This window comes from Lissotriton vulgaris, chromosome 11, assembly GCF_964263255.1.
Source record: "Lissotriton vulgaris chromosome 11, aLisVul1.2, whole genome shotgun sequence".
Classification (NCBI taxonomy): Eukaryota; Metazoa; Chordata; class Amphibia; order Caudata; family Salamandridae; genus Lissotriton; species Lissotriton vulgaris.
In genome coordinates this window covers 153,185,558-153,213,119 of record NC_141699.1, presented here as the reverse complement: position 1 = coordinate 153,213,119, position 27,562 = coordinate 153,185,558, and the positions used below count along the sequence as shown (strand labels likewise).

At 43.8% G+C, this 27,562-nt stretch overlaps 1 protein-coding gene across 1 annotated transcript in view; it reads right to left on the bottom strand.

Annotated features, from left to right (window-relative positions):
• Positions 1-1,427: 1,427 nt before the first annotated feature.
• MORN3 (MORN repeat containing 3) overlaps positions 1,428-27,562 on the bottom strand; it is a 204,685-nt gene continuing 178,550 nt past the window's right edge. Inside the window, exon 6 of the mRNA XM_086942992.1 lies at positions 1,428-1,870. Within this exon, the coding sequence (XP_086799118.1) occupies positions 1,775-1,870 (96 nt within the window). The 3' untranslated portion in view covers positions 1,428-1,774. The remainder of the gene's footprint in view (positions 1,871-27,562) is intronic.

The following is a 27,562-nucleotide window of genomic DNA, read 5'->3' as shown; positions in this document are numbered from 1 at the left end:
TTTCCTGTAAATCAGCCACAGTTTCACGGGTGCCGCTTATTCTCTAACTCCAACGAAGGTCTATTCTAGAGAGGATACAAGCATATGAGGTACTCCAAAACTCTCACCCTTCCTGAGAAATCTGCACACCCCAAGCTTTGGTAGCATTTATTGAACTAATTGAAAACAAGAAAACCTGAAGCACAACAAACTGGAATTCTCAATGTGCTCTCATTAAACATTTCTTTGTGCAAATAGAACCGAGCCAATAAATGGCTAAATTGATTATCACAATGAGGCATTCCCGTATTTGAAAGGGGGCTTGGCCTCATGCAAATGAGAGAACCTTTTGCCATTGTGTCTGTGCCGTATTACAGAAGTGGGTGCAAAGGCAAGAAAGCAACCAGGAGGCACACTGACTGCTCCACATGAGGGGCGATGCACAATCTACGTGCCTCAAGGTCGTCACTTGGAAGTAGGGAAAGGGGGTCCCAGGGACTCCCCAATCATCCTCCCACATATAAGTGCAGTCACTGCACCCATCTGCCGGGAGAATCTCTACCCTCCTTTACAAACGAGGCCAAGACTCTGCCTGTAGGGAAAGGCAGACTAGTGGCTTCAGAGAGCTGCGATCTCTATCACTAATGATTTGTACTCTGAACAGCAGATTGACAATAATAGGGCACAGCCCACGACTGTCGTACTTGGGTGGTTGTGTCATGGTGCAGAGTAGGACCATGAGCATTATATGTAATACAGTCCCAGGAGAGCAATCCTACGTCACGGGGATGAGGAAAGGATGCTGGGCTTGTGCTGGAGGATGGAAGTGATACTCTGTACATAGTAACAGGATAAACACAATCACCAGGAGGGGAGGAAACTAAATAGAACATGTAGAAGGCGATCAGGTCATTCAAGTTCAAAAGCGGACATCCATGTAAGCGGCTCTAGGTATTCTTAAGAGTCCAGAATAACTTCAATATAACAAAACGAAGAGGCTTTGTTTCTGTGTACGGCAGCTTCTGTAGGAATTGAATTGTTATCCATCACAGGATTTTTTTTTTTATTTTTAAAGAAGTGAACATGTCTTCATTTCCACTTCTTCAGATACCCATTTTACCTTCTGGTTTGTAGCTGAGAAATTTCCCTTTTTTGGGTATATCAGAGGACTGCCTCCAAGTTGTAATGTCAAAGTTAGTATTTTCTGTGCTCCTCATTTCAGGAGAACTGATGTAAATCCCGGGTGCAAGCAACTGTTGCAGAATCCTTCAATGATAGCCCACACTTTTATGAAATAAAATTCAAACCAGGAACTACACAAATAAATAATGAATCTGAAGGCTTTCGTTTGTGGATGTCTTCTGAGAACCACACCAGAATGGAGGGAAAATGAATAAGACACAAACGCATTCTGACTTTTAAGTTCCATGTAACAGATGAGATACAAGTTGCTAGTCCATTGCATTTAATTATCATCACCATCTGTAAACCCAAGAAATAAACTGTCTCCACAAAGGACCATTTAAGAGCTAAACTGGGTGATAACAGTTGCTATTTTTTGTTGACATTTAAAAACTGATTTCTTTTTATTCCACTGGTCCGTCTTAAGGCTTGAATACTTACTCCATAATTAGTTGTGCAAACACTGAAGGTTCACAAAGGAATACTATTTGTCTTGGCAATGAGCTTCTCAATATCTATAACATAACAAAATTCTTCAAGTTTCATGATTCAGTTTAGTGCTAAGCTGGCGCTCCCCATGACTTGGAGAGCTGGGCCAAGTCTGTCGTTTTCACTATGTGCTCTCCACTTTAAAAGGTGCCGGATCATGTTTGTTCAAAAGGTCTGTCTGCGCCGTAGACAAAATTCCTTCTGGATCTGCAACTTTAATCTGTAATAAAGGGAAAAGTAATTAATACCTCTGTTTTAAAGAATGTTGCACAATGTTGTACTGTTGTACAATCATATCCTAATAGGAACAATACAGTAAATTAATTTAATAGATAATCCACCTTCTTGTGGCTTTTATTCAATATTTGAAAGACCGATTATATATTACATTAATTTACTATATTTTCTGATTATTAAACCATCCTTCGTTATCTATGATGAAATCATTATTGTTCATATTAGATTTACTCTCGTGTCTTAAGAGTGGGTGAGTTTTATTGAATGAATGATCATACGAAAGTCATAGATTAGTACTGTAAATTCCCAATCCCTATGCTGACCGCCTTGATTCAACAGTGTTTTTAATATTTTCTTCATATTGCATAATGACTCTAAATTAAATAATAAAAAGTATTTTGTTTGATACACCCTCCATGTGATTTTTTTTTAACCCTCCTTTTCTGTTGAATGTGGTTTTTCGTGAATTAGTATTTGTAATTTATATCATTTGAGTTGCCTCGGTTTTTAGTACATTAATATTTTATTTCCATGCCTTAGGAACAGGAACTCACATTATTAGCAGGGGGTTCCCTTCTTCTTTACACTACTGTCAGGCTGCTTTAATGAAACCCATTTGAAAAATCTGTCAAACATCTGGCCACTCCCGGTATGTCTGGGAGTGGCCAGATGTATGACAGATTTCCCATATGGGATAAGTGTACATAAAAGAATCTCATGGAAGTTAAAGTGAGTGGGTATCCTGAAATATGGAAGGAATCTAACTCTTGATGATCAACGTGGGGCACCCATCAACAAAACTGTTGTACCAGCTAAAAATGTTTGTCCACGCTCCTGCTTCCCTTGCAAAGGGCTTAAAGAGAAAGAACCGCACACTACTCCTTTGGCCGCACAGGTACCCGTAGAATGGGAGCCATTTTATAGCAATTTTATTTCTTACTGACCTTACAGCACTTACTACTCTCTGAAGGGCAGGAGATTCTCTTATCCGGTCAAAAATGACATTTGACTTTTCAACTTTATGGCTGATATGATGGAGGGTACATTGGATTTTGCTAGTGCCTTGGTCCAGAGCACTGAATGTAGCAAATAGTGCTTGCACCATGACAGACCAACCAGGAGGGAAATCTAGAGTTCTGGGTTAAAGAGTCTTAAACAACTAAACATAGAGGAGGGACATGGATGAGACTGAACAATAGAGTCTAAATTAAGATTATTAAGAGTTTGATAGAGGAGTAGTAGATTGGAAAGATGGGGAGAAGCAAGAGCGCTGGCACATAAGAACAATGCATAAAAATAGAATCGACAACGAAAAGTAACAAGGACACAACACAAAGATTCTGAGAAATGGGTAACAAGTAACAGACAAAAAGGTATGCTCATTGGATAAGAAGGAAAGGAAAACACATTTTGAAGAGCTAATTAAAATAAACAACAATAAATCCGGCTGCAAGGAACGTGGGTTTGAGGTAATAAGTTGAAAGGAGAGAATGGAGGGGATAATTGAATATTCTTTGTTTACTAGTTGAAAGGACATGTTCCAGTGATAGGCAAGATTTGCAAAAGGTAAGAAAAGAGGTAACTAACGCATACAGTGGAGGCCTTGAATGATGGTGATAAAATAGAAGACAGGCAAAAAGAATTAAGAGGAACGCTGAAACAGCACAATGGTTTTAGAGGAGGTCATGGTTGCCCATAAAACTGCAAAATAGACAGGGCAATAGATCTGTGTGAAAAACAGCCAGCAGGAAAAAAAAGAATAACATCTTTGTGGTGGGTCAGCATCGCGGTGATGAGTTCATACTTCTGGGTGCAGATGAAGGAAGTGGCAGTATTACCGTAAGGATTTTGGTTCACACTCTTCTGAACAACGTTGTTTTTTTTACATATTCTCTGCTAATTCATGCCTGCATGATGCTAAACAATGTAAAATTATACTTTATCTTTCACACAAAAACTATATGCCATGCCCAGTGATCCAACATTCTTAAAAGGTCACTTGGTAGAGAGAGCGAGGTTCTAACAGAGATATTGACAAAGGGGAGATAGAGTGGGAGAAATATCACATTACCAGAGGGCCTCTAGTAATTGCCCATTTTGTCCATGCCTTAAAACATCTCTGGGAAGTGGGCTGAGGCCATGTGAATGGTATAGACATAGGCATCTACCAGGAATCGCTTTACTTCACGTGCTCCGCAAATGCACAGCCCTTGCATGATTCACCAGGACATAGTATGTTTGGGTGCCCTTAAATTGCTTGGAGTATTCATTCGTGGACTGCATTCTTGTCCTTCATTCTCACACTCCACATCATTATAGGGAAAAGTCAATTGAATTAATGTTATATACCTATACCATGGCTCGAAGGTGCTGACAATTACGGCACCAACTCATACCTGCTGTCAGTGGCTTCCTATTGTATTTACCTTTAGAAGTCCATTACAAGGTAATTGATTCTCCTCGGGGACAACTTTGCGCCATAGAAGTAGTCTGGACTCACAAATCTTGACGCATTGAATTGCAAAACTTTCAATCTTTGCAGCAGATGGTGGCAAACTGACTTGAGTAGAAATGAGTCCTGTTCTCTATTTCTAATAAAGCACATTCCCAACATTGTGAGACCAGCATCTACATGAGGTAGATAAATAAAGTCCAACCAAGGACAATGAGCGCTGAGGCTTAGACAGCTTAAATTTTTAAGTTAGAAATGCATAGGTGGAACCATGACATTTACCAGAGACTTGAACATTATTGTCTTTTTGGCAAACAACAAGCAGGTAAGACAGAAGGGGACAGATACATTTGTAGTCAGTGAGTGACAGTGATGAGACGTTCAACAACATTCCTAATCGCTTGAAGCCTCCTTAAAAGTTTTTCTAGAAGACCTAGGTAACTTGAGTTCCCATAGTCTTGTCTGGAGCGTACTAGTGTGACCACAACAGGACTGCGATACGAGGAAACAAAGGGCAGGATTTTAAAAGAAATTCAGTCTAAAACAAACGGATACTTGCAACTTTGGAACCCTACGGCTCAAGGGAGAGGTCAGCATCTTTGTAGACAACCTGGTTGCGGACAGTTTTAGCTGGCAATGAGGGCAACCCATTGATCTCAGCCCAAGAGGACGGATTCCAGTTTAAAATAGTTCCTCGTAATGAGAAGCTCAGTTTTGGATGGTTTAAGTTTCAGGAACTTTGTAGCCATCCGGTGTGGCACAACTGTTAAGTAAAATGGTAACACAATTATGAACTGTAGCAGATAAAGAAGATGGGAGACGAGTGGTGGATAATTAGAATATCAAGTGTTGACTGCATGCACACAATGTCCTGTCTTTCTGAAATAAATTATATATCCATTTTGTTTTCCTAAATAAAGTTCATGATCCCAACTTATTGGTGCACCAAAAAAAGTTTAAAAAGCAAATTCCACAACACTTTAAAAGCAGGTTTTCCCAAATTCCTGCCAATATCTAGCTTTGGCGAGACAATTTTAGAATTTGAAGTTCAATGAGACGCTGTTACACTTCAACAATGCTAAGAAAAGATCGATTTCCCACCAGCCATTGCCTCATAAGTATTATCCTGGCAACCGCAGTAGAATAAAAACAAAATCCTGTCCAAGCTTTCTTCTTAATATATCAGCTCCAAGGACATCAGTTAAATAGTCGGATCTAAAAGTCTTCAAATAATTTCAGCAGTTGTGTTAAATATTTTGTAACCGACAAATATATCCAGTTCTCAAGCAAAAATACAAAGGTTGCAGGGATCATTAAGCTAACATCAAGTGACTGTGTCCTGCTTCAGTTCTGTGACTCATAATGGGTGTAATGTTTTTTAAATTATTTTTTATTGTCCTCATTTGCCTTAACCCCACTAAAGAAAAGAACAGTGGGGAGGAGGTTTTTTTTTTTGCTCCATCTAGGTTTTTATCTAGAGTGGGTCGGAGCGGTTGAATCAACCCAGTGTTTGAAAATTTGCCTTCTTGCAAGCAGTATTTCATAAAAGAGTAAAGATCTTGAGGAGCCGATGATCTTATCATCCAGTCCAAAGATAATTAACGACAAACTGATAGAGAGTGAGACCTTCAGGATGGATTCCAAAGTTTTAAAAACAGAATCCCAAAAATGGCTAATGAGGGGGCATTCTTTGAACATATGTATGTCCGATGCTTCAGGGAGACCACATTTATTGCATACTCTACCCGTCTGATATTTCGATAGTTTAAGTCAATCAATCAATCACGGCATTTGTATAGCGCACTACTCACCCGGGAGGGTCTCAAGGCGCTGGGGGAGGGGTAAGTTACTGCTCGAACAGCCAGGTCTTGAGCTGCTGCCTGAAGGAGAGAGGGTCTTGGGTTCGCTGAAGGTGGGTGGGGAGGGAGTTCCAAGTCTTGGCTGCCAGGTAGGAGAAGGATCTTCCTCCGGCGGTGGCTCTGCGGATGCGTGGTACGGTGGCGAGTGCGTGGCTGGTCGATCGTAGCTGGCGGGTGGGCGTGTAGAAGGTCATGCGGTCGTTGAGGTACTTGGGGCCCAGGTCGTGGAGAGCCTTGTGTGCGTGGGTGAGGAGTCTGAACGTGATTCTCTTGCTGACGGGGAGCCAGTGTAGGTCTCTCAGGTGTCCGGTGATGTGGCTGTGTCGGGGGATGTCGAGGATGAGTCGTGCGGGGGCGTTCTGGATGCGTTGGAGTCTTTTTTGAAGTTTGGCTGTGGTTCCGGCGTAGAGTGTGTTCCCGTAGTCCAGTCGGCTGGTGACGAGTGCCTGGGTGACCGTCTTCCTGGTTTCAGTGGGGATCCATCTGAAGATCTTGCGGAGCATGCGCAGGGTGTTGAAGCACAAGGATGAGACGGCGTTGACTTGTCTGGTCATTGATAGGGAGGAGTCCAGGATGAAGCCCAGGTTGCGTGCGTGGTCCGTTGGTTTGGGAGCGGTGCCCAGGGCCGGGGGCCACCAGGAGTCGTCCCAGGCGGAGGGTGATGATCCCAGGATGAGGACTTGGGGAGAGATATGCTCTATGAGTGGTGAAAATGTGGTTACGCCTAAGCCAAGCCGGTTTAACTACTCTGTAGAGCATATTAAGAGTCCATCCAGATCAACTCGCATTGCATATTCATCTGCTCTCCCCACAGTTCATCGGCAAGTCTGAATTCTCCGTCTACTTCCTCCTCAATAGCCCAGTACCATATTGAGATCTCCTTTTTGCATGCCGGTTTCGCCACAAGTTGTTTTTCTAAGTGGCTCACCTTCCCTAATGATGAATCACGCTTAGCCTGTGATTGTAGCCAGCTGTTCATTTCATGGTACTTAAATTTAGAGAGTCTGGGCCCCACTTTCTCTCGGAGAATTTTTCAGTGAGCGCAAAGTGGCCCCCTCCAACAGGTCCCCCCCATGTTAGGATCCCAGCATCCTTCAGAGGGATACTCAAACTATCTTGGAGACATGCCGGCGTGCCCGGAGAGTCCCATAAAGGTGCACCATTTGAAAAGTATCCCAGCCCTACTCTTCTCCTTAATGCCGACCAGCTTCGGGCTATTGACTGGAGGACCTTCAATTTAACTTTTTTGAAGAATTTCTGGTCCCTGAACTTGAACATATAACCCTCTTCCGACAATCCCACTCCTCTTAACATGGCCCTAAACATTTCTCCCACAGTTGTAATATTGGGCATTTTCAGCAGCATTCTGGAATGAGACAATTGAAATGCCCACGCATAATATTGCAGGTCAGGCATTGCCAGTCCTCCTTTCTCCCTCCTCCGCCTAAGCTTTTCCAAGCTAACCTGGAAGTTCTATATTTCCATACAAATGAATTTAATTCCCCTTGGCATTTCGCTAGTTGTTTCGTATCAAACATTAGTGGAATGGAATTAAAAAGAAATTTTATCTTGGGCAAAATTGACATTTTAATTAGGTTTATCCTACCCAAGATGGATAGAGGCAGGTGAGCCCAGGACTTCAGTTGTTTTTGGCAGATTCTAAAAATACGATCAAGATTAAATTCAGGGATATTCCCAATGTCCTGAGTGATTGTGATTCCTAAATATCTCATAGTGGAGGGGATATGGTGGTGTGTAGTATCCATATTCCATGCCATTACCTTGGTCTTATGGGCATTTATTTCGTATCCAGAAATTTTGCCAAATTCTTCCACACTGGAAATGACCGCTGAAAAAGCTGAACCTAGGTCAGCTGTAAATAATAGGATATCATCCGCATACAGGGCCACTCTCCTCTCCCACTCCCCAAATTTAAAAGGGACAATGTTATGGTCTTCTCTAAGTACCTGTGCAAACGGTTCTATATACAGGTTAAATAGGAGAGGGGAGAGGGTGCAGCCCGGACGGGTACCCCTAGGAATCATAAAAGAATCTGTCAATGCCCCATTAACCCCTTCGATGCTGATGACGAGCTCAGCTCGTCATCAGCCACGGGGGGCGTGTGCGGATGACGAGCTGAGCTCGTCATGTAACGTGGCTTTTGTAAAAAAGCTGCGCAGCGCAAAAATGACCACCGCAGCGATGCGGTTAGCAAGTAATCTAGCCGTCGGGGACTTGTACAACAGTTCTATAATCCGAAAAAATCCTCTCCCTATATTAAACTTATTCATTACGTCAGACAGGTAGGTCCAACTAACCCTGTCAAAGGCTTTGGTTGCATCCAATGTTAGAACAGCCAGTGGGTGGGTAAATGTGGATGCGATGTCAATTGCTCCTACGAGATCATAAGCAAGATCCACTAGTTGTCGCCCTTTGATAAAACCTTTTTGATCTGTATGGATGATGTTATCCATGACTCCCCCCCCCCCCCCCAACCTTTTTGAAAGAATGGCAGCGAAGAGTATATAGTCATTATTTAGGAGAGAAATCGGGCGATAAGTGCAGCAGTCAGTGGGGGATTTGCCAGGTTTTAAAATTAGTACGATTGTGGCATCACTCCATGACCCAGGAGGACTTTCTCCCTTCAACAATATAGAGTTGAAAAGCTTCACCAAGACTGGAATGATAATATCTTTAAGTGAACGATATAACTCTCCTGGGAGACCATCTGGCCCAGCCGCCTTACCTCTTTTAGAGAGGTTGATTATCTGCCTAACTTCTTCTTCACTGATTTTCCTATCCAGACCAGATTGTTGGTTGATCGTAAGGCAGGGGAGGCGAACCTTATCAAGCCATTCTTTCCTTGTTACAAGGTCTTCCATTGTGTCATTGCTATAAATAGAGTGGAAAAAATTGCAAAAGGCCTTCCCTATATCTAGATTAGATGGCCGAGGTGATGAATCACCTTCCACCATGATCTGTTTAATATGATTACGAGCTTGATCTGATTTCACTTTCCAAGCAAGTAATTTACCGGCACTTTCCCTGAATTCAAAGTGGGAGATTTTACTTGCTTCCCATCTACGGGCAATTCACTCCTGGAGAATATCCTCCAATTGTTTCTTGAGGGAACCTAGTTTTTCCAAGTCTGCCGTCAGGTCTGTACCTGTTTGAAAACGTAAGTTAAGTTGTATTTTTTTCATATCATATTCTAGCCCCTTAATGTCATTATTAAATTTCCTTTTTCTGTAAGAGGCCCCGTTTGTTGTACAGCCTCTCAAAAAAAGCCTTCAAAGTATTACAAACTACTGAGATATTTGCTGTATTGAGGTTCACCTCAAGAAACTGTTTGGTCTCAGTTATAAGGAACTCAATCTCCTCCTCCACTAATAAAATAGTACGGTCAAAAGACCATGATCTGGACTGTTGTTTCTGAGTAGGAGATAAACTGAAAGCTAGGGCAGAGTGATCCAATGGGTGTAAAGTTATCTTAATTTATTTTTAAATACAGTTTATTTTGTAAACTGAACAGTAATAATATGGGGTTGCTTTTGTTCTTTTTCACAGGAGATGTGGCCTAGAATTTGATCTGGCCTGTTCCCTTAGGGGAGAGGCCAATGTAGCCTCCCACGTGGATTACCCCCATCTGTAATTTCACAAAGGAGCTAAAATTGGTGAGATACTGCCCAGAGCAGGTACCAGTGGTTACATTTGATTCAAGCCTTATCGCTTTTTTGCTGTCTGCATATAACTGCAATATTTCACTCGGCGTAAATTTCTTGTTTTTTCACTCCTTAATTTGGGAAAGTTTGACCTAATCTCATATTATTCATTTTTAAAATGTGGGATGTAAACATTGCCATGCTCTGTTTTGTTTTTATCTATTCACAACCACATATAATCCAAAATCCTAACCAATATTTACAAATAGTATTTGTTTCTGCAATGCAGGTACACAAAAACCTAGTTTTTTTGTTCCTGAGGGACAACCACCTGTTCAATTTCAATTAACAAAAGTCACTCCATGTAGTGTCCCCACTCGTTCCTTGCTATTGTTACAATCCTTAAGTTAAGAGTTGACATCATGGCTGAAGATGGGCAAGAGTGTTTGTCCCTTTAAATGTAAAATTTCATAGGGTTTTAAACCCTCAAATCTTTATGCTATGAATATACCCACCTCATTAACTCATCAGAATATATTACAAATCTGAGCAGATGATCAGTCCGCCAAAGACGCAGGCTACTCAGTGGGTGATTCAAGTGAGGGCTGTTACAGCTGTCAGGAGGCAGATTGGACCAAGAGTGATGAGGATTACTTTAACTAATTTGTATTCAAAAAGAAAATCAAGCTTCACCTCCGCAAACCTTACATCATGAGAAGGTAAACGGAATCCATCAGACACCGCAATTTCCTGCCACTCTCTCACAGGGGAATACCAGGACGGGTTCCCAAGGCAAGCGCCTTGATGCCTTCGGGTGATACGTGCGCTATATAAATCGCAATACATTTACATTTTACATTTACATCTTGTAGGGCAGTACAAAGTTATGAGGACCTGCTCAAGTCGCTGCATCGCAGATGTCGTCTATCGAACTTATAAGCTCCCAGAAGGTTACCTCATCCTGTTCCCGCAGCAGCTAGCCGCCTGCTGATACCCCTTATTAAATATCTGGAGTGCCTACTGCTTTTTCCCCTCTTAGATACGACTGTGGTTTGAAACCCTTGCTCTTGAAGAAGCAGTGTGGTGCCTCGGTTCCTAGGCGCTGCCCACTATTCCCTGCACTAAACACTGCCAGGGTCTGCCCCCTAAAAATTCCACCTGCTTAAGGATGCCCACCTTTGCTCTGCATGCATACATTTGGTCTTTGGCATCAGAGCAGAGACTACTTGCGAATAGACCATTATTGCTTCCTGTTCCAGACTCATGTCTAGCCTACCACTCCAAACCCCAGGGATTGGCTCTGGGTTGTAGGGTTTGACTTGTTTGCCAATGGCAACTGCATGTTCTGAGTCCTCCACTGATTGGGGTTTGTTTTTAGTTGACTCTCTCAATGGTTCATTCATTAGAGGAGACAATCGTAGCTCTTCCTTTCATGCTCTGCAAATTGAGCTTCCTGGTGTCCATTTTGTCTCTGAATCAGTTATCGTTGTATATTCAGGCTCCCGGTATTAAAATGTTGGCGCACTGAATACCAAAGCTGATAGTCTTAAACTAACTCATGCATCCTAAATCCTCTTCCAGACACTCCAAGCCCGACTATTTAACGCTCGCAGGGTCCTGCTTACTCCCTTTATGACAGTTTTTATTTTCTTTTCTTCTGTGTTTTTCCTTTTCCTGCTCTCTGTAGGTGACTGATGCTGAAAAATAAGTATCAGTCCCTACCAATATGTTCTGGTGGACCCCACAGGCTCAAATTAGGCACTAAAGGTATCTAAAATTCATCCATCACAACCCTTGCCCCAATGTGGGTCCAGTTAGTAGCTAGTCTGAGTATTCGACTTCCAAAAGTCTGGGTTGATCACATTCCAGAGTGAAGGTCCTTGAACACCCTTTGATCCTCCTCCATGTTCCATCCTCAAGAACGCTTGTTTGGTGATCGAATGGGTTGACGTGGAGAAAAGTACCCTGAATGTGCTCTGGATGGGTTGTAGTGAGGTGCCAGGTCTCGCAGATAAACCACACCTCTTCCTCCATGTAACCATAGCATCTTCCTCCAGAATTCTTCTCCCCTGGCTCCAGTTCCTACCTGTCTGCAGGATTTTTTCCTCTGATTTCATCAGTTAGTCATGGAGCGGGCCACTGGAATTATGCGGCAGGGGAGGGCCTAATTATATGGAAGAGTTGAGTAAATTATGCTGCAAGAAAGGCAAATTATGAGGCATAATGAAACATTTTGTAATAGTATTGCTTCATTATTTTGCCTTTTTTACACTTGTTAACGCTGTATGGGCATTGGTTGCACCTAACTGGTACCATTATATCACCCAAATATAGCAATGCACATCAGAAGGGTACTCGCCAGAAAAGCACTTCAACACCCATCAGGGGTAACAACTGCTGTGTGAATGCTAATCTTTCTTCCCCTTTTATCCCTCCGCTATCCTTCTCACTCCAAGTAACAGACTAATATCCACCACTGAAATTACCTCATATTTCACCATATTAATTCACCACTAGTCCTTTATAGGCTTCCTGAATAGCGTGCATCAACAAGCGTTAAATAAAAACAAACTTTTGTCCTCCTCTATCCTTCCGCTATCAATCCAAATAACTGACTAACTTAGCCACCACTTAAAATGTACTTGCATGTTTCATTATACTAATTCAACACTAATCCTCTACGGGTCCCGGAGTAGCGTGCTACCTGCCAAAAAAGCGCTTTGACGCCTCGTCCGGGGTAGTAAGTGCTATATAAATGTAATTACAATACAATACTTGAGCAAGAAACACATTTTTTGTTAAAATCTGCAAATTATGTGACAGATGATGGAGTATGTGGCAAATCTATCATTATGTGGGAAACGCCGCAGCTGAACAACAACACAATTCCAGTGGCCCTGGCAATGGATAATCTGTGTAGAGCGACCAGGACAATTATCATACACAGGTGTCTGCATTCTTCATGTGTTCAGAACCCACCAGTGACAATTTACCCTCTTATGGGACATGTAATCGGAAGTTAATCACTATATCGTCCCCATCTGTGCACCCAGGAAAGCCTTGGGCGGCTCATCGGTGACAAAATATTGTTTTTGCGCTAGCAAGATTGGGTCGGTGCAACAATGATCAGAAGAACGAAGCAAGAGCCAGCCAAAACTCGCCGAGCTTGCCCTAATGTAGCTTGGACCGGTTCCATCCATGCTCTGACCTCACCTAGGAACGCATTTTAACACTGTGAATACAGGCCCTGGGGCGTGATTAAATGAAACAGTGGGCGAACACAGCGCGTTTCTGGCGTGGAGCGTTTCTTTAGACGGAAACAGGCACGGCGACGCGTTTAAATTTAGGCCGGATGAGATAGCATCTCGGGTGACGACGCCAGCTTCAGAAGCCGAAAGCTTGCTGCTCCGTGCTCGGCCTCCGGGAGGGCCGCAGACTCGTGTGTGGTCGGCAGCAGCACAAGGGAGGCAGCAGAAGGCCTCAAAAAGCAAACGCAGTGTTTTGGGACAGGAAAGTGCCACGCGCCCCTGGGGACATGGCTTCAGAACACGTTTAACCGGAGGCACCCCCAGGTTTGCCGCCATCGAATGGTGCCAACTAAGCAAAGCGCCCCATTATTTTTTATTAAAATCGTTTTTTTAAAAAAATATTAGGATAGATGTTTAATATCTGGAGCGCAAATAAGTATTAATATTTTATTTTAAATCTGTTACATTGCCATTGTGACATGCAATATTTAACTACTGTATGGGTTTAAGTTGTTTTAGTATCTGCCATAAAACTGTTTGCACTGCCATTGCCTGCAATTGTTTTTAAGTTCGATTTATTTTCCACCCCCCCCCCCCCCTTTAGCGTAGTACCATTTGAAGCTAATTCTCCTACAATATATAACAGAATATTTGCTCTCCTTTTTTTCTATCTTTTTTTCTATTACTCACGGAGGGGCTCAGCATAAAAAAGTTGAAGGTCACCTGCCTATATTCAATTAATGTGGCCTTCCCTGGGCACGGACTGATGTGCCATAGCACTTACAGGTGGGTTTTACTGATGGGTAATCAATGTAAAAATCATCCCACAGTATCCTATGTGTGCATAAGAGGAAACTCAGCAAGGGAGCTAAAAGAAACTGACGAGATCAGTTGAGACCTGGCAGAAGAAGGGGTGGAAGCAAAGATCCCCCTCATCAGGCGGGCGGTCACTCAGTCCCTCACTGAGTTCCAGCTTTACAGGTGTATCACTCTTTTCTCTCAGTCATAAATTATCAAGCAGTATTAAAGTCATAGGATCAGGGTGAAAGATCCCACGAGAAAGCAATATAGGAGAACTTAAATTCACCTGAAACAGTAATATTTTATTTGCTGAAAATGGATAAAGCGTTTTGTTACCCCAAGGAGTGACCGGCAGCTCCGAGATGACAGCATCTGACAAGCTGCTCTTTGCGTTATTCTAAACCCAATGGAAGTATGAAAAAAAAAATTAAGAAAAAGAAAATGAATGAAATAAGCGGAGATAGACACAGAAGATCTGGGTTTGTGGATTATTCTTTTATGGACTTTCTTCATACTGTATGTATTGCAATTTGGATTTATGAAACCTGTAATATAGAATTCCAAATTTCCCATAAGGTTATTAAATGACCGAAACCAAGGGGTATTGTATTGTAATTGTATTTATATAATGCTTACTACCCCTGGCGAGGCATTAAAGCACTTTTTGGTGAGTTGTCTGCTATTCCCGAACCCAAAGAGGATTAGTGGAGCATTAGTATAGTGAAATATGAAATTAATTTGAGCGGTGGACATGTGAGGTTGTTATTTGGATTGAAAAGGATAGTGGAGGGATAGAAGAGGGAAGGTTTTGAATTTGTATCTATTTTGTTGGGATTGTGATTGCCCATTTCTCTTTTACTTACATAAGGGAGGATCACAAGACAAAGACCAAGGGGCAAATTTACAAGTCCCTTGTTTCATCTTTACAACACTGTTGCGTTGCGTGGTAAACCATGCGACAGATTTACAAAGTAACGCATCTAGTAAAGCCCTCCGCTACATTATACCTTTGTCAGGTATAATGTATGCAGGGTGGGCGTTCTGTCGCAAGGAAGCCCCGTAAAAGTGACGCAGTGAAATCTACAATCTTTGATGTCTATGCTGTGTCAAAACCTTATGCCTGCTTGTAGCAGGCGTAAAGGAGTGACTCAGCATTGCAAGTATAGGATGCCCCTGAGCAGTGCTGGAGTTGCGTCGCACTTGCGACACGACTCCAGCACTGTGTCACCTATACGCTGACAGATGCGTCACGCATCTGGCTCTCCTTGCTCCACGGTGCGCCACATTGTAAATGCAGTGCATCCATGGTGGCGCAAGGGGTTCCTAACGTCACGCAAAATAACTGGTGCCTCCCTGCTGATGCGCCAGTTATTGTAAATCTGCCCCAAAGTGTTTAACTGCTTTCTGAAAGTAAGATGATCAGAGACCACATGAAGAAACCGGGGCACAGACTTCCTGGTTTTTGCAAGGCTCTTACCTTTTAGGATATGAAGATCACAATGGATTGGAATTTTCAAAACAGCTGCTGCTGGCAGTGATGTCTTATGCTTTTATGCCTTCTCTTGACCAGAAGAGTCATCACAAGCCGTCTCTTGTCAGTGTGGGCTATAGTAGTGGCTTCTGCAACCTAAGCCCTTACAGGACCTGCTGTTTACAGCCTTCTCCTGCACCAGCGACATCTCTAGTGGCTTTCCATACCTACATCCTAATGGGTGTCTCAGAGCTCAAAAGCCACCACAGGAAGCGCCCTACCTTCAACAGATTCTACCTTATCTACATGCTTATGCTCGACTTCTGATTAAGCCTCGCATTCTAACACAAGCGACTGACCAGCGTGGGTTGAGCAGAGTGCCGGGCACTTTGCTGTGTTAGAGCCAGAAGCAGACCACACCTCTTTTTTTTTAATTAAATGGCAATACTGGGCTATACTAAGTGGTGAAGGAAGAGGAGTGTATTGGTATTTAAGGGTTGAATCCAGCACTTCCAGGATAGTCCTGAACTCAAGACCCAGGCTCTAAGACAGGGGGCTTCAATCTGTAGGGCGCGACCCCCAAGGGGGTCGTGGAATCGTGGAAAGGGGGTCGCGCATTCCCGTCACAATTCTGCCTGAATCTGGAATCCAAAACGTTTACTCTTCGATTTGGATTCCGAACAGTGCATCTCAAGGAGCTGTCTGATTGGAGGACATTGTAAAAGAATACTACGTAATTTACGACTGTCCTCCAATCAGAGAAACTGTAGGATGCACACCAGGAAATGCTGGGAACTGGGGCCATACGTATGCACTTGTGGAGTGTGGAAGACTCTGGAGCAGTGGTTCGCAAAGGTGCAAGCTGAAGGGTGGTGATCTGCCTTAATTTATACTCTAATTCTGTCTGGATGCATCCGAGCCGTGACCACACAGCAGTACTTATGAACCCTCTTGTTTGGGACCAGCCCCAGAGCATTTTGCTGCCCATGTCCACTCTTCATTTTTTTGCATGGATGAGCTGTGTCTTGTTTAGACGCTGTGTAAACAGGTAGGAGGACCCCACTCTAACTTGTAGAGGACGGTGGGGAAAGTAATTTTAAGAAAAGAACAGACGTCCGGGTTCGTTGGACAGTCAGGATGTTGTCTTATTTTAGTGTAGGACCAATGGGCATCACCATTACAAACTAAGGTAATTTATCAATACTTGAGGGGCATATTTACCATGGAGAAGGCAAAAATTACACACTTATTGAAGGGCAAAGAACACACATTCATATGATTGTTTGTTTCAGGAAAATTACGTATATGTTGGTTTGGTAAAATATACACGGGGAAGTGGCAGATTCCTAAAGAGTTGATTCAGTTATCTGAAACCGATCTTATGCATTTACTTACAACGATCAGATAAATTTTAAACAAGTTTTATGATTAAAAGCATATCACCACATATGTTTGGTAACAGTATACAAATTTTATTACACATTGCAAAATATAAAAGCACATTAAAAACATTTAACAATAAGCATAATCATCACAATGTTGTTTAGGTAAAAGGTCACAGAATCAAAAGGTCGACGCGGCGTTTCGGCTTTTTCTAGTACACCTTCATCAGGACTGATTCTTGTTGATCCAAATGAATTTATTATCCACGTGGATGGAACTTCTTGGTTCTACGAGGAGTCCTTTTTTGGGAAATTTGGACTGTTGGTGCTTTGCTTATTGATTATTCGCAAAGTTGCTCTGTCTCGAAGTCGTGGGTTAATTGAATTTCCACTACTTCAAGATCGGCTTATATTAAAATATGGTAGGAGATTTAATACCCTCCTTTTATGCCTTAATAGGGCTCTATTCTTGCCGTGTCTTTAGCTGCCAGGAGGAGCCACCGTTCTATATAATAAATCGTCTGGTACTGTTCTCCCGTGGGAGCTGGAGTGCTGATTGCAAACCAAAACCTCTTTCAATTGGGTAAAGGTATGTGTCACACACGATAAATGTTTCGTGATTCTCTTCTTCCGTTTAGTTGATATCGATATATTTGCAGTCGGCCTCCCTGCTCCTTCCTTCCTGGCAGCCTGTCCCTGTGATCACCGCACGGCGTTCTTTGGAAATTGTTTAGACGCTGAACAGCGTTTGGGCACCTCAGGCTAGCAGGAACGCACTACCCCTGCTGAATCTGTAGGCCATTCAAAGAGCCGTGAGTGTTTTGCGGCCACACACACGCACTTAAAATGACTTAACACACATACATCTCATATTTACACAAAGCGAATGCAGTATGATTGTCATCACATAAACTGATGCACTTTCCCCTGCAGGATGCAGTTTTCTCTACAAGGTCTGTGTGCAACCCATATATGGACCGCAACAAGGTATTGTCACCTTGAGTGAGCTCTCTGTCCTAAGTAATGGCTTATGTCCTACTCTCAGACCAACGTGTACCAACTCCGGAAGTCTGAAGTTACAGCGGGAAGCTTCCTTCCTCTGGCGCTGAACGTTGTGCCTCCTCTTGCAACTTTGGTCATTTGTGCATCCCCTAGGGGACAGCACAGACCTACTGTGACATCAGTTAAGTTGTAGCACTCAAACCGATGACTTTCCCTCTTCTGACGTCCCGGCGTCTCTGAAGGAACCAGTGATTCAGACCACCCTTGTCTCTAATGTCCGAACAGGTTGTACAAGTTGGGCTCAACCACCGGCAAAAAAGCATGAAGCATGTGCCTGTGTCTACTGTGGTTCGGTCAATGAGGGCGATGGATGCAGGATTCAACAGGACATTCAGTCAGCAGGGCTGCAGCACGTGGAGTCAGCTACTGCCCGAGCCACACAGTGCATTTCCCTGTAAAATAAGCAACTCCAGCCCTAACTCACCCTTGAAAATTGAATTTCCTGACCTGCCCACTGTCTACCAAACAGTGGATATAAATCTATTTATGTTATTATGTATTCTTTCTAAGAGGAGGTATATTAGTGATAAATTGTACTCAACATTCTGCTCTCTGTTTATCGATGAGAATGTTAAGGAGTTGGTCTAGAAGTAATGGATTACAGGAACGGCAGGTGCAAACTGCTGTTCTGGTGAAGCCAAGTCCATTACATCTAGTTCTGTGTAGTGGTGTGGCTCACTGGTTAGAGGCGGCAGACCCGGAAGCAGAGGACGGCCCGGGACCATGGTTCAATTCCCGACGCGGCAGGGTCGTGGACCAGGGTCAGCGGACTCGATAATTCTCCCCTCGGTGCCTACTCAAACCAGGGATCACACTCGGCAACTCTGGGCATTAGCTTGCCTCATCTCCACAACGGCCCCCCACAGACGCCGGGGATGCCTGGTTTCACCTTGGAGATACCCAGTAGGGACCATCTCATAGGGAAAGCCAGGACGGGTTCCCCAGCGGTCTACAGCGCGGAGATACCCCATGTGGGGTGATTCATGCGCTTTACAAGACATCATTACATTACATTCTACTTCATCCAACTGTGTGAGGAGTGTACCTTTAACAATTTCCTAAATGCAAACAAGAATGGGTAAGAATAACTGGAACAGCACTCAAATGCTAACATAATTTCTTTAAACGAAAGACTTTGTGTCAGAATTGTCTCGGCCCACAGTCCAAACATGCAATTGTCTCAGTCCACTCAAGTACACTCAATCTAGGCATTCAAGGGGGTTCTGCATGGTTACCTCTGCCACCTCTGCTATTCAACTGGTACATAACAAGCCATTGAGTCGCACCACTAACAGGTCCAGGTAAACACAGATAATTACCCAGATCCACTGGATTTCGGCTTGGATCAGAGACTGAAGAACACCTCTGAATGCCAGAGCTGCTGGTGTTACAACAAGGCTACAGCAGAGGTCCTGATAGTGTTTAGTGAAAACAAAAACACAAACATACCCTTTACTGGACCAAGGCTGATAGATGGGGCCCTCTCATCAGTGGAAAAGGAATGGAACCCAGTTGTATATTTATTAGAATTTGTAGAGCACAACGCAAGCTCTGAAACAGCAGAGAGACTGACATAGTACAGTGAGGCAGAGAACAAGTCATGATTGTGTACAAATAATGGGGAGTGATGTACAGGGCTGTACTGGTAACAGCAACTACCCTGACAGATTGCTGCTCAACCGGCCCTGGAAGCAGGGGTTGGGAAGCTAGGAAGAAGCACCGCTCCCGCTTTTGTTACAGGGTACTGATATTGCAGCACTGATGCATAAACGGCCCCCAGTGACAAAACCAGCCGCCACAACACAACAACCCCCCCCCATTCCCCCTCCGGCCCACTGGGGAAACACACCTGTGGCAGGGAAAGGGCATGCCTGTGTATAAGGCGTGCCCATGGGGTTGGCACAACGCTTGCAAAGCTCCAATCAAATAGCTACGGAAGACGATCCTTGTCTTGTCACTATGTGGTTTGGAGAGCACAGGTTAGGAATGGGAAAGAGTCTGTGGGAAAAAAATAACAGACTCCTCAACAAGGCAGCTTTAGCCATCATTCAGCTCTGGGACTGACTCACAATAACTTGGTAAATTGAACAGACGCCAGTGGGAAAGAAAACAGGATGTCTTCAGAAGGACTGGGGAAACAGATGGCTGTGAATAAACAACATGATCAGGGCAAATTAGAAAATGTGTAAACCTCACAATATGAAATGAAATTATTGTGTACGTGCTACAAACTATGAATGCAATGCTCGAACAGGGCACCGTTGGAAAGAAGGCTTGTAGACTGTGTATTGTATTGTATTATAACATTTATATATTGCCTAAGCTCCTCAGTGGGGCACTGAAGCACTTCCCTTTATGGCTAGCACGCTACGCTGTAGAGGATGTGGTGTAGGAAGAGTGTTGTCTAGGGAAACGCCCTCTACAACGCAGGCAGAGCCACGAGTGCAGTTTCCCTGCAAGCGAAACCACGCTTACCACAACCACTCATATGCCTTAACCATGCATGCGGGTGGTTAAGGCAGTGCACGGTTTAGATGCATGGATGGGCGGGCATAGGAAGAGGAAGGATCGGGAGAGGATGCGGACTGGTGAGAGGGGGTGAGGTTGGGTTTTGAGGAGCTGGGGTCGTTTTTGGGGTGGGGTTGTTTTTACGGATCAGGGTTCTTTATAGGGCAGGGGGCCGGGTTTTAGGGCTCAGTGTTGGAGGGTCGGGGTAAATTTAGGTTTTAGGAATGGGGTCGTTTTTAGCGCTGAGCGGGGAGTCGGGTTGTTTGTAGGGCAGGGGCCAGTGTTTTAGGGCTCAGGGCAAGGAGAGTCAAGGTGGTTTTAGGGATGGGGTAGTTATTAAGGCTCAGGAGGGGTCAGGTTGTTTATAGGGTAGGGTCCAGGGTTTTAGTGCTCCGGGCTGGAGGGTATGTGGTGGTTTTAGGTTTATGGGGTGGGGTCGTTTTTAGGACTCAGGGTGTCGGGTTGTTTAAGGGCAGGAACCAGGGTTTTATGGCTCAAGGCAGAGGAGCTTAGGTGTTATCATTACCACCCATCCCGTTACCAATCATGCCTCTACCACAAAATTGCACGGTAAAGACACGCGTTGTTCAGACACATTCGTTGTTCGGGCTTCGTTGTAAAGGCACGTGTGGTTTAGTCATGCGTGCCTCTGTCATACAAACTGTTGTCTTTGTTATGATCCTAAGTGGGAAGTGTTTCCATACTGTTTGTGATGACCACTAAGGTGCGATTATTGTGTTAAAGGACACAGTGCTTAGCAGTGGGTGGATGAAGAAGCTTGAGAGACCGGTGCGCAGTTTATGTTTTTTTAGTAACCTGGCTGCATTGGGAAGCTGTGAACATTAGAATATGAATGAAAGAAAATGTTCCAAACATAATAAGGAGATGAAATAGAAAATTAACTTGGGTATAGTAGTGGGGCCTAGTATGTTATTATTGGGTTTATCTTGTGAAAATGTGTAGGTAGTAGAAATGTAATATAGAGAAGAATGTTAGTTCAAGCAAATAAATTGCATATTCGTCTGCAACTGTTGTTATTGTAAGTCAAAGGTACTAAGGAGTGATAATCAACACTGGTATAATTGCACGGAAGTGAACGTAACTAAAGACCATCAACAGTAGCTGATTGAGTCCTATCAGCCCACCCAATGGCGGAGCCTCATCATGTAGGACTCCAATACCAAGGTAAGTGTGCAATCGCCCAGTTGTCAATTAGCGATGCATTACTCGACCGAGGTAAGGTCACCACCGTTGTTAGACTTGAGTGGGAGACTGATATGTGCAGTGCAGGAAAATAAAATAAAATAGTGTGTGATTAAAATGGCTATCGAGGCAAACAAAGACCTTTATTAGCGTTTGCCTGGACGTCAGGTTAAAAAATAGTGAAAAAACAGTGTGGAAAAAATCACTGTTTGACTTGCTTGATAGAAAACTAAGTAAGATATAAGAGGGCCAACATGTTTCTGCCTTAAATGTGAAGAATCACTGGCATTCGTCAGGGCCGAATTAATATCTGCTACTGCAAGACACTATAATGTGTGTGCAAGAGTTAAGGAAATGTACAATATATGAACAAAACGGAACCATCCTACCACATCTTGTCAGTATTGTCGTGGTGATGCGATGGATTTTTCCTGTGAGAATACAAGAAGAAAAAAAGAAAGAAGAAAAGAACAATGTAGACATTGCATTTTTACATTGCTCAAAAGTTAAATCTACACCAAACATATTCAAGTGGGATGATTTAACGTGCAAAACCAGTGTAGACTCTCAAACCTAAGACAGGACCATCACTCATTGGTGATAGTCACATACAAGGTGCATTCTGATACGTCACCCAGTGATTGAAAATAATGTACACAGTATCAACGCTTACCCAGCAGTGTGTGGGAAGTGGACCTCACCTCACCCGGCAACTGCTCGGACGAATAAGGCACCGCTCTGAACATATAAAGACAATATCTCACAAGATGCATGTCTCTGGGGTCTATACTCCCTATGTTCAATAAAACCCAAATGCTTTATCAACTGTCTGTCACGTGTTCCCACCCGGTGTCCTCGGTGGCCACGCATAACTGATATTGCATCTAAGCCTCCAGTTAAATTGAGAAGATGCTCTTGAATTTATGTTAGAAATACCCACTAATTTAACAACAAAACCAGTCAGTAATGATATTGATTGCTAATGTCTAGAACAAGTAGAAAGAAATCCCCATTATCTAAAGTCCATCTCTACAGCTAAACAAAGATTAAATGTTAAGCTGTTCAAAATTAAATGGAGGGAAATCTTGCTGTTCTTTAACTATTAACTGGATGTAGGAATCTACCACTGAACTCCCTAGGTTCGTCCTGGTAATGTAACCCTGACCCTGCTTACCTGTCCGTCGGTACCTTGAGGCTGAAAACGAGCCGAAGGGGAGGCACCGAACGAACGATCTGGCGTCTATTTATAGCGCTGGTATATCGCTAATGTGGCTCAGCTGAGTTTCTAAAGTGCGCGCTGCACCTGCGTGATGTACAGGTTACTACATCCTCGCGCGTGTCTTATGAAACAAGCACCTGGCGCGCATGCGCGAACATGAAGACGCCTGTTTGAGCGCACCGTGCATGCGCGTACGAAACAAACAGCTAGCGCGCATGCGCGAACATGAAGACGCCTGTTTAAGCGCACCGCGCATGCGCGTACGAACAGTGCCAACACACCCCGTCCCGGCACAGCGCGAGACACTGCTTGCATGCAGTTGTCTCGCGCATGCGTGTTGTAGCCTCAATCTCGCTTTGTCAATAGATGTTTACCGGCAAGGCAAACGCGTTTGTATTGCATTTGACACTGCGATAATTTCATGACCTAATAGGACAGAATCTATACAAAAAAATGTAATAGAGCAAGGGGATGAGTGAAAAATGTTTTTAACCCATGAGGTAATAGCCTTTACACAAAACGTGAAGTGCGCGCTATTATGCCGAAAGTCAGTAATACTAAATGGTAAAACAGAGGAAGGTGAATAGGTCCTGGGCCAACTGCGCAGGAAGCCTTGCTTCTACAGTGGAAGTACATGTCTAGTGATGATGGGTATACCATGATAGTGTCATTTAGGAGAGACAAAACTAGACAGGAGGACTATGTTTAACTCGGGTACCTACAGGCGGTCAATAGGGGGCCTGGTGTCGCCAACACTCCAAATGGGTGGTAATTAATCACACCAGAAATGGCTCGTTGTAACCACCAGAGGTACACATGGCAAGTGGTCCACCAGAATTGCTCATAGCCAGGGGTCCAGTCAGATTAATAGCCACGGAATGTTGTCATTCAAGCCAACAACGTCAGATTGTAATCTGTGGATCCACCGTTGCTCCTTCACAAACAGAAAGTGGGAGACATTGGTGATGTGTGGTGGGATATACGGCTTTTCCAACACTAGCCAAAACATATCCTCTGGTTTGTGTTTCGCTTCCAAAAAGTGATTCGTGAGGCCTGTGGATTGCTTCCTACATCGGATCGTACTTCACGTTTTGTGTAAAGGCTATTACCTCATGGGTTAAAAACATTTTTCACTCATCCCCTTGCTCTATTACATTTTTTTGTATAGATTCTGTCCTATTAGGTCATGAAATTATCGCAGTGTCAAATGCAATACAAACGCGTTTGCCTTGCCGGTAAACATCTATTGACAAAGCGAGATTGAGGCTACAACACGCATGCGCGAGACAACTGCATGCAAGCAGTGTCTCGCGCTGTGCCGGGACGGGGTGTGTTGGCACTGTTCGTACGCGCATGCGCGGTGCGCTTAAACAGGCGTCTTCATGTTCGCGCATGCGCGCTAGCTGTTTGTTTCGTACGCGCATGCACGGTGCGCTCAAACAGGCGTCTTCATGTTCGCGCATGCGCGCCAGGTGCTTGTTTCATAAGACACGCGCGAGGATGTAGTAACCTGTACATCACGCAGGTGCAGCGCGCACTTTAGAAACTCAGCTGAGCCACATTAGCGATATACCAGCGCTATAAATAGACGCCAGATCGTTCGTTCGGTGCCTCCCCTTCGGCTCGTTTTCAGCCTCAAGGTACCGACGGACAGGTAAGCAGGGTCAGGGTTACATTACCAGGACGAACCTAGGGAGTTCAGTGGTAGATTCCTACATCCAGTTAATAGTTAAAGAACAGCAAGATTTCCCTCCATTTAATTTTGAACAGCTTAACATTTAATCTTTGTTTAGCTGTAGAGATGGACTTTAGATAATGGGGATTTCTTTCTACTTGTTCTAGACATTAGCAATCAATATCATTACTGACTGGTTTTGTTGTTAAATTAGTGGGTATTTCTAACATAAATTCAAGAGCATCTTCTCAATTTAACTGGAGGCTTAGATGCAATATCAGTTATGCGTGGCCACCGAGGACACCGGGTGGGAACACGTGACAGACAGTTGATAAAGCATTTGGGTTTTATTGAACATAGGGAGTATAGACCCCAGAGACATGCATCTTGTGAGATATTGTCTTTATATGTTCAGAGCGGTGCCTTATTCGTCCGAGCAGTTGCCGGGTGAGGTGAGGTCCACTTCCCACACACTGCTGGGTAAGCGTTGATACTGTGTACATTATTTTCAATCACTGGGTGACGTATCAGAATGCACCTTGTATGTGACTATCACCAATGAGTGATGGTCCTGTCTTAGGTTTGAGAGTCTACACTGGTTTTGCACGTTAAATCATCCCACTTGAATATGTTTGGTGTAGATTTAACTTTTGAGCAATGTAAAAATGCAATGTCTACATTGTTCTTTTCTTCTTTCTTTTTTTCCTTCTTGTATTCTCACAGGAAAAATCCATCGCATCACCACGACAATACTGACAAGATGTGGTAGGATGGTTCCGTTTTGTTCATATATTGTACATTTCCTTAACTCTTGCACACACATTATAGTGTCTTGCAGTAGCAGATATTAATTCGGCCCTGACGAATGCCAGTGATTCTTCACATTTAAGGCAGAAACATGTTGGCCCTCTTATATCTTACTTAGTTTTCTATCAAGCAAGTCAAACAGTGATTTTTTCCACACTGTTTTTTCACTATTTTTTAACCTGACGTCCAGGCAAACGCTAATAAAGGTCTTTGTTTGCCTCGATAGCCATTTTAATCACACACTATTTTATTTTCTTTTCCTGCACTGCACATATCAGTCTCCCACTCAAGTCTAACAACGGTGGTGACCTTACCTCGGTCGAGTAATGCATCGCTAATTGACAACTGGGCGATTGCACACTTACCTTGGTATTGGAGTCCTACATGATGAGGCTCCGCCATTGGGTGGGCTGATAGGACTCAATCAGCTACTGTTGATGGTCTTTAGTTACGTTCACTTCCGTGCAATTATACCAGTGTTGATTATCACTCCTTAGTACCTTTGACTTACAGGCTCTGTTGTTTTTTAGGTAGTCTTACAGGGGGTATTAGCCTGTTTTTGTCGGTAAACTTTTCCCTCGGACCCTCTCTTACGAGTTGTTTAGATACTGTTGTTATTGTGTCATTTACAACTTTCTTCCATCCTCTACAACGTGCAGAATGAGGCAGTGTGTCAGCACACGTCAGCCACTGGCCATCTTCACTGTGAGTGACGGCATTATGCCTGTTCACAAAGAGCACATCCACACTGAAAGTAATTCCTTCACTGCCAGGCTCTACTAGGACAATGTGTGCTTTTGAAGACCAAAACATTGAATGCTATTTTTACAGAGTGTGGTAACACACACAGTAAAATAAAATAAAATTCTATGGAAATTATCCATTGCGGCAAGAGGAAAATGTGGGCTCCCCGGAATAGGGAACCTCATCCGGTGTTTTGACCTGGTAAATCTGGGTTCTGCATGTTATTCCTCATTTTGGGGTGAGAAAATCAAAATGCCCTGTAAGCAGCGAGAGGGAAGGTAGCAAACAAAATTAATAACTCTGGTCCCAGTATCTCCCATATCATTACTGGTCATCTCATATTGAGGCAGAATTAGGTTTCATTTTAGTGGAGGCTGTTTCTGTCTTCCGTAAAGCTTCCCACCATCCAATATATACGAGCCTCTATTTTCAGATATGATTAATTCCTAGCACCATGCTAGATTCCAGCCCAATCAACCAGTCGTTAAATAATGATTATGAGTGTGGTTTTCAAGCTGTTCAGTCCCAGTTCAGCACAATGTTCTGTTTTATAAACTATGAGCTCCAAGAAGCAACCTGCACATGAAGTAAGGGTTTTTAGGTATCTATCCTAGCGTACACTGTGCATGCAGTGTCGCGCAGCGCGAGCCTATTCTGGGGGAATTGAAAATGGACCTTGCATTCCACAACGCTCGTGCCGTTGCGGAATCCAATGTCCCAATTCATTGGCCTTCAGGTGCGTTCTGTTTTTAAACAGAACACGCAATAGGCCACAGGCGGTCGCGTAGCTTTGCCTATGGCCTATTGGTGTCTGTTACGCGCACCAGAGGCCATATGTTTTGAATTATCGCGGCTTGACAGCCACGATAATTCAAAACATATGCTCGCAGTGGCACGCGCGCACCACTTGCAAGCTTCTTTTTTCTTTTCTTTTTAGGGTCTGGGAAGGGGAGTGTGTCAGTCCGTTGTTTGAATGTGTGTGCTTGTTAGATAGCGTGCATTACGAAATTAATTACATGTAGGTGCCATCCATCGGATGGAACTGTCCTGTCCAAGGATAACCAATGTCTGAGAATAAATACATTCTGCAGAGTGTGAGTGCAGAGTGAGTGCAGAGTGAGTGTAGGTGCAGAGTGAGTGCAGAGTGAGAGTTAGTGCAGAGTGAGAGTGAGTGCAGAGTGAGTGCAGAGTGCGTGCAGAGTGAGTGGAGAGTGAGGGCAGAGAGAGTGCAGAGTGAGAGTGAGTGCAGAGTGAGTGCAGAGTGAGTGTGAGTGCAGTGAGTTCAGAGTGAGATTGAGTGCAGAGTGAGAGTGAGTGCAGAGTGAGAGGGAGTGCAGAGTGAGTGCAGAGTGTGTGCAGAGTGAGTGCAGAGTGAGAGTGAGTGCAGAGAGAGTGCAGAGTGAGAGTGAGTGCAGTGTGAGTGCAGAGTGAGTGCAGAGTGCAGAGTGAGTGCAGAGTGCAGAGTGAGTGCAGAGTGCGTGCAGAGGGAGTGCAGAGTGAGTGCAGAGAGTGCAGAGTGACAGCAGAGTGAGTGCAGAGTGAGAGTGAGTGCAGAGAGAGTGAGTGAAGAGTGAGAGTGAGT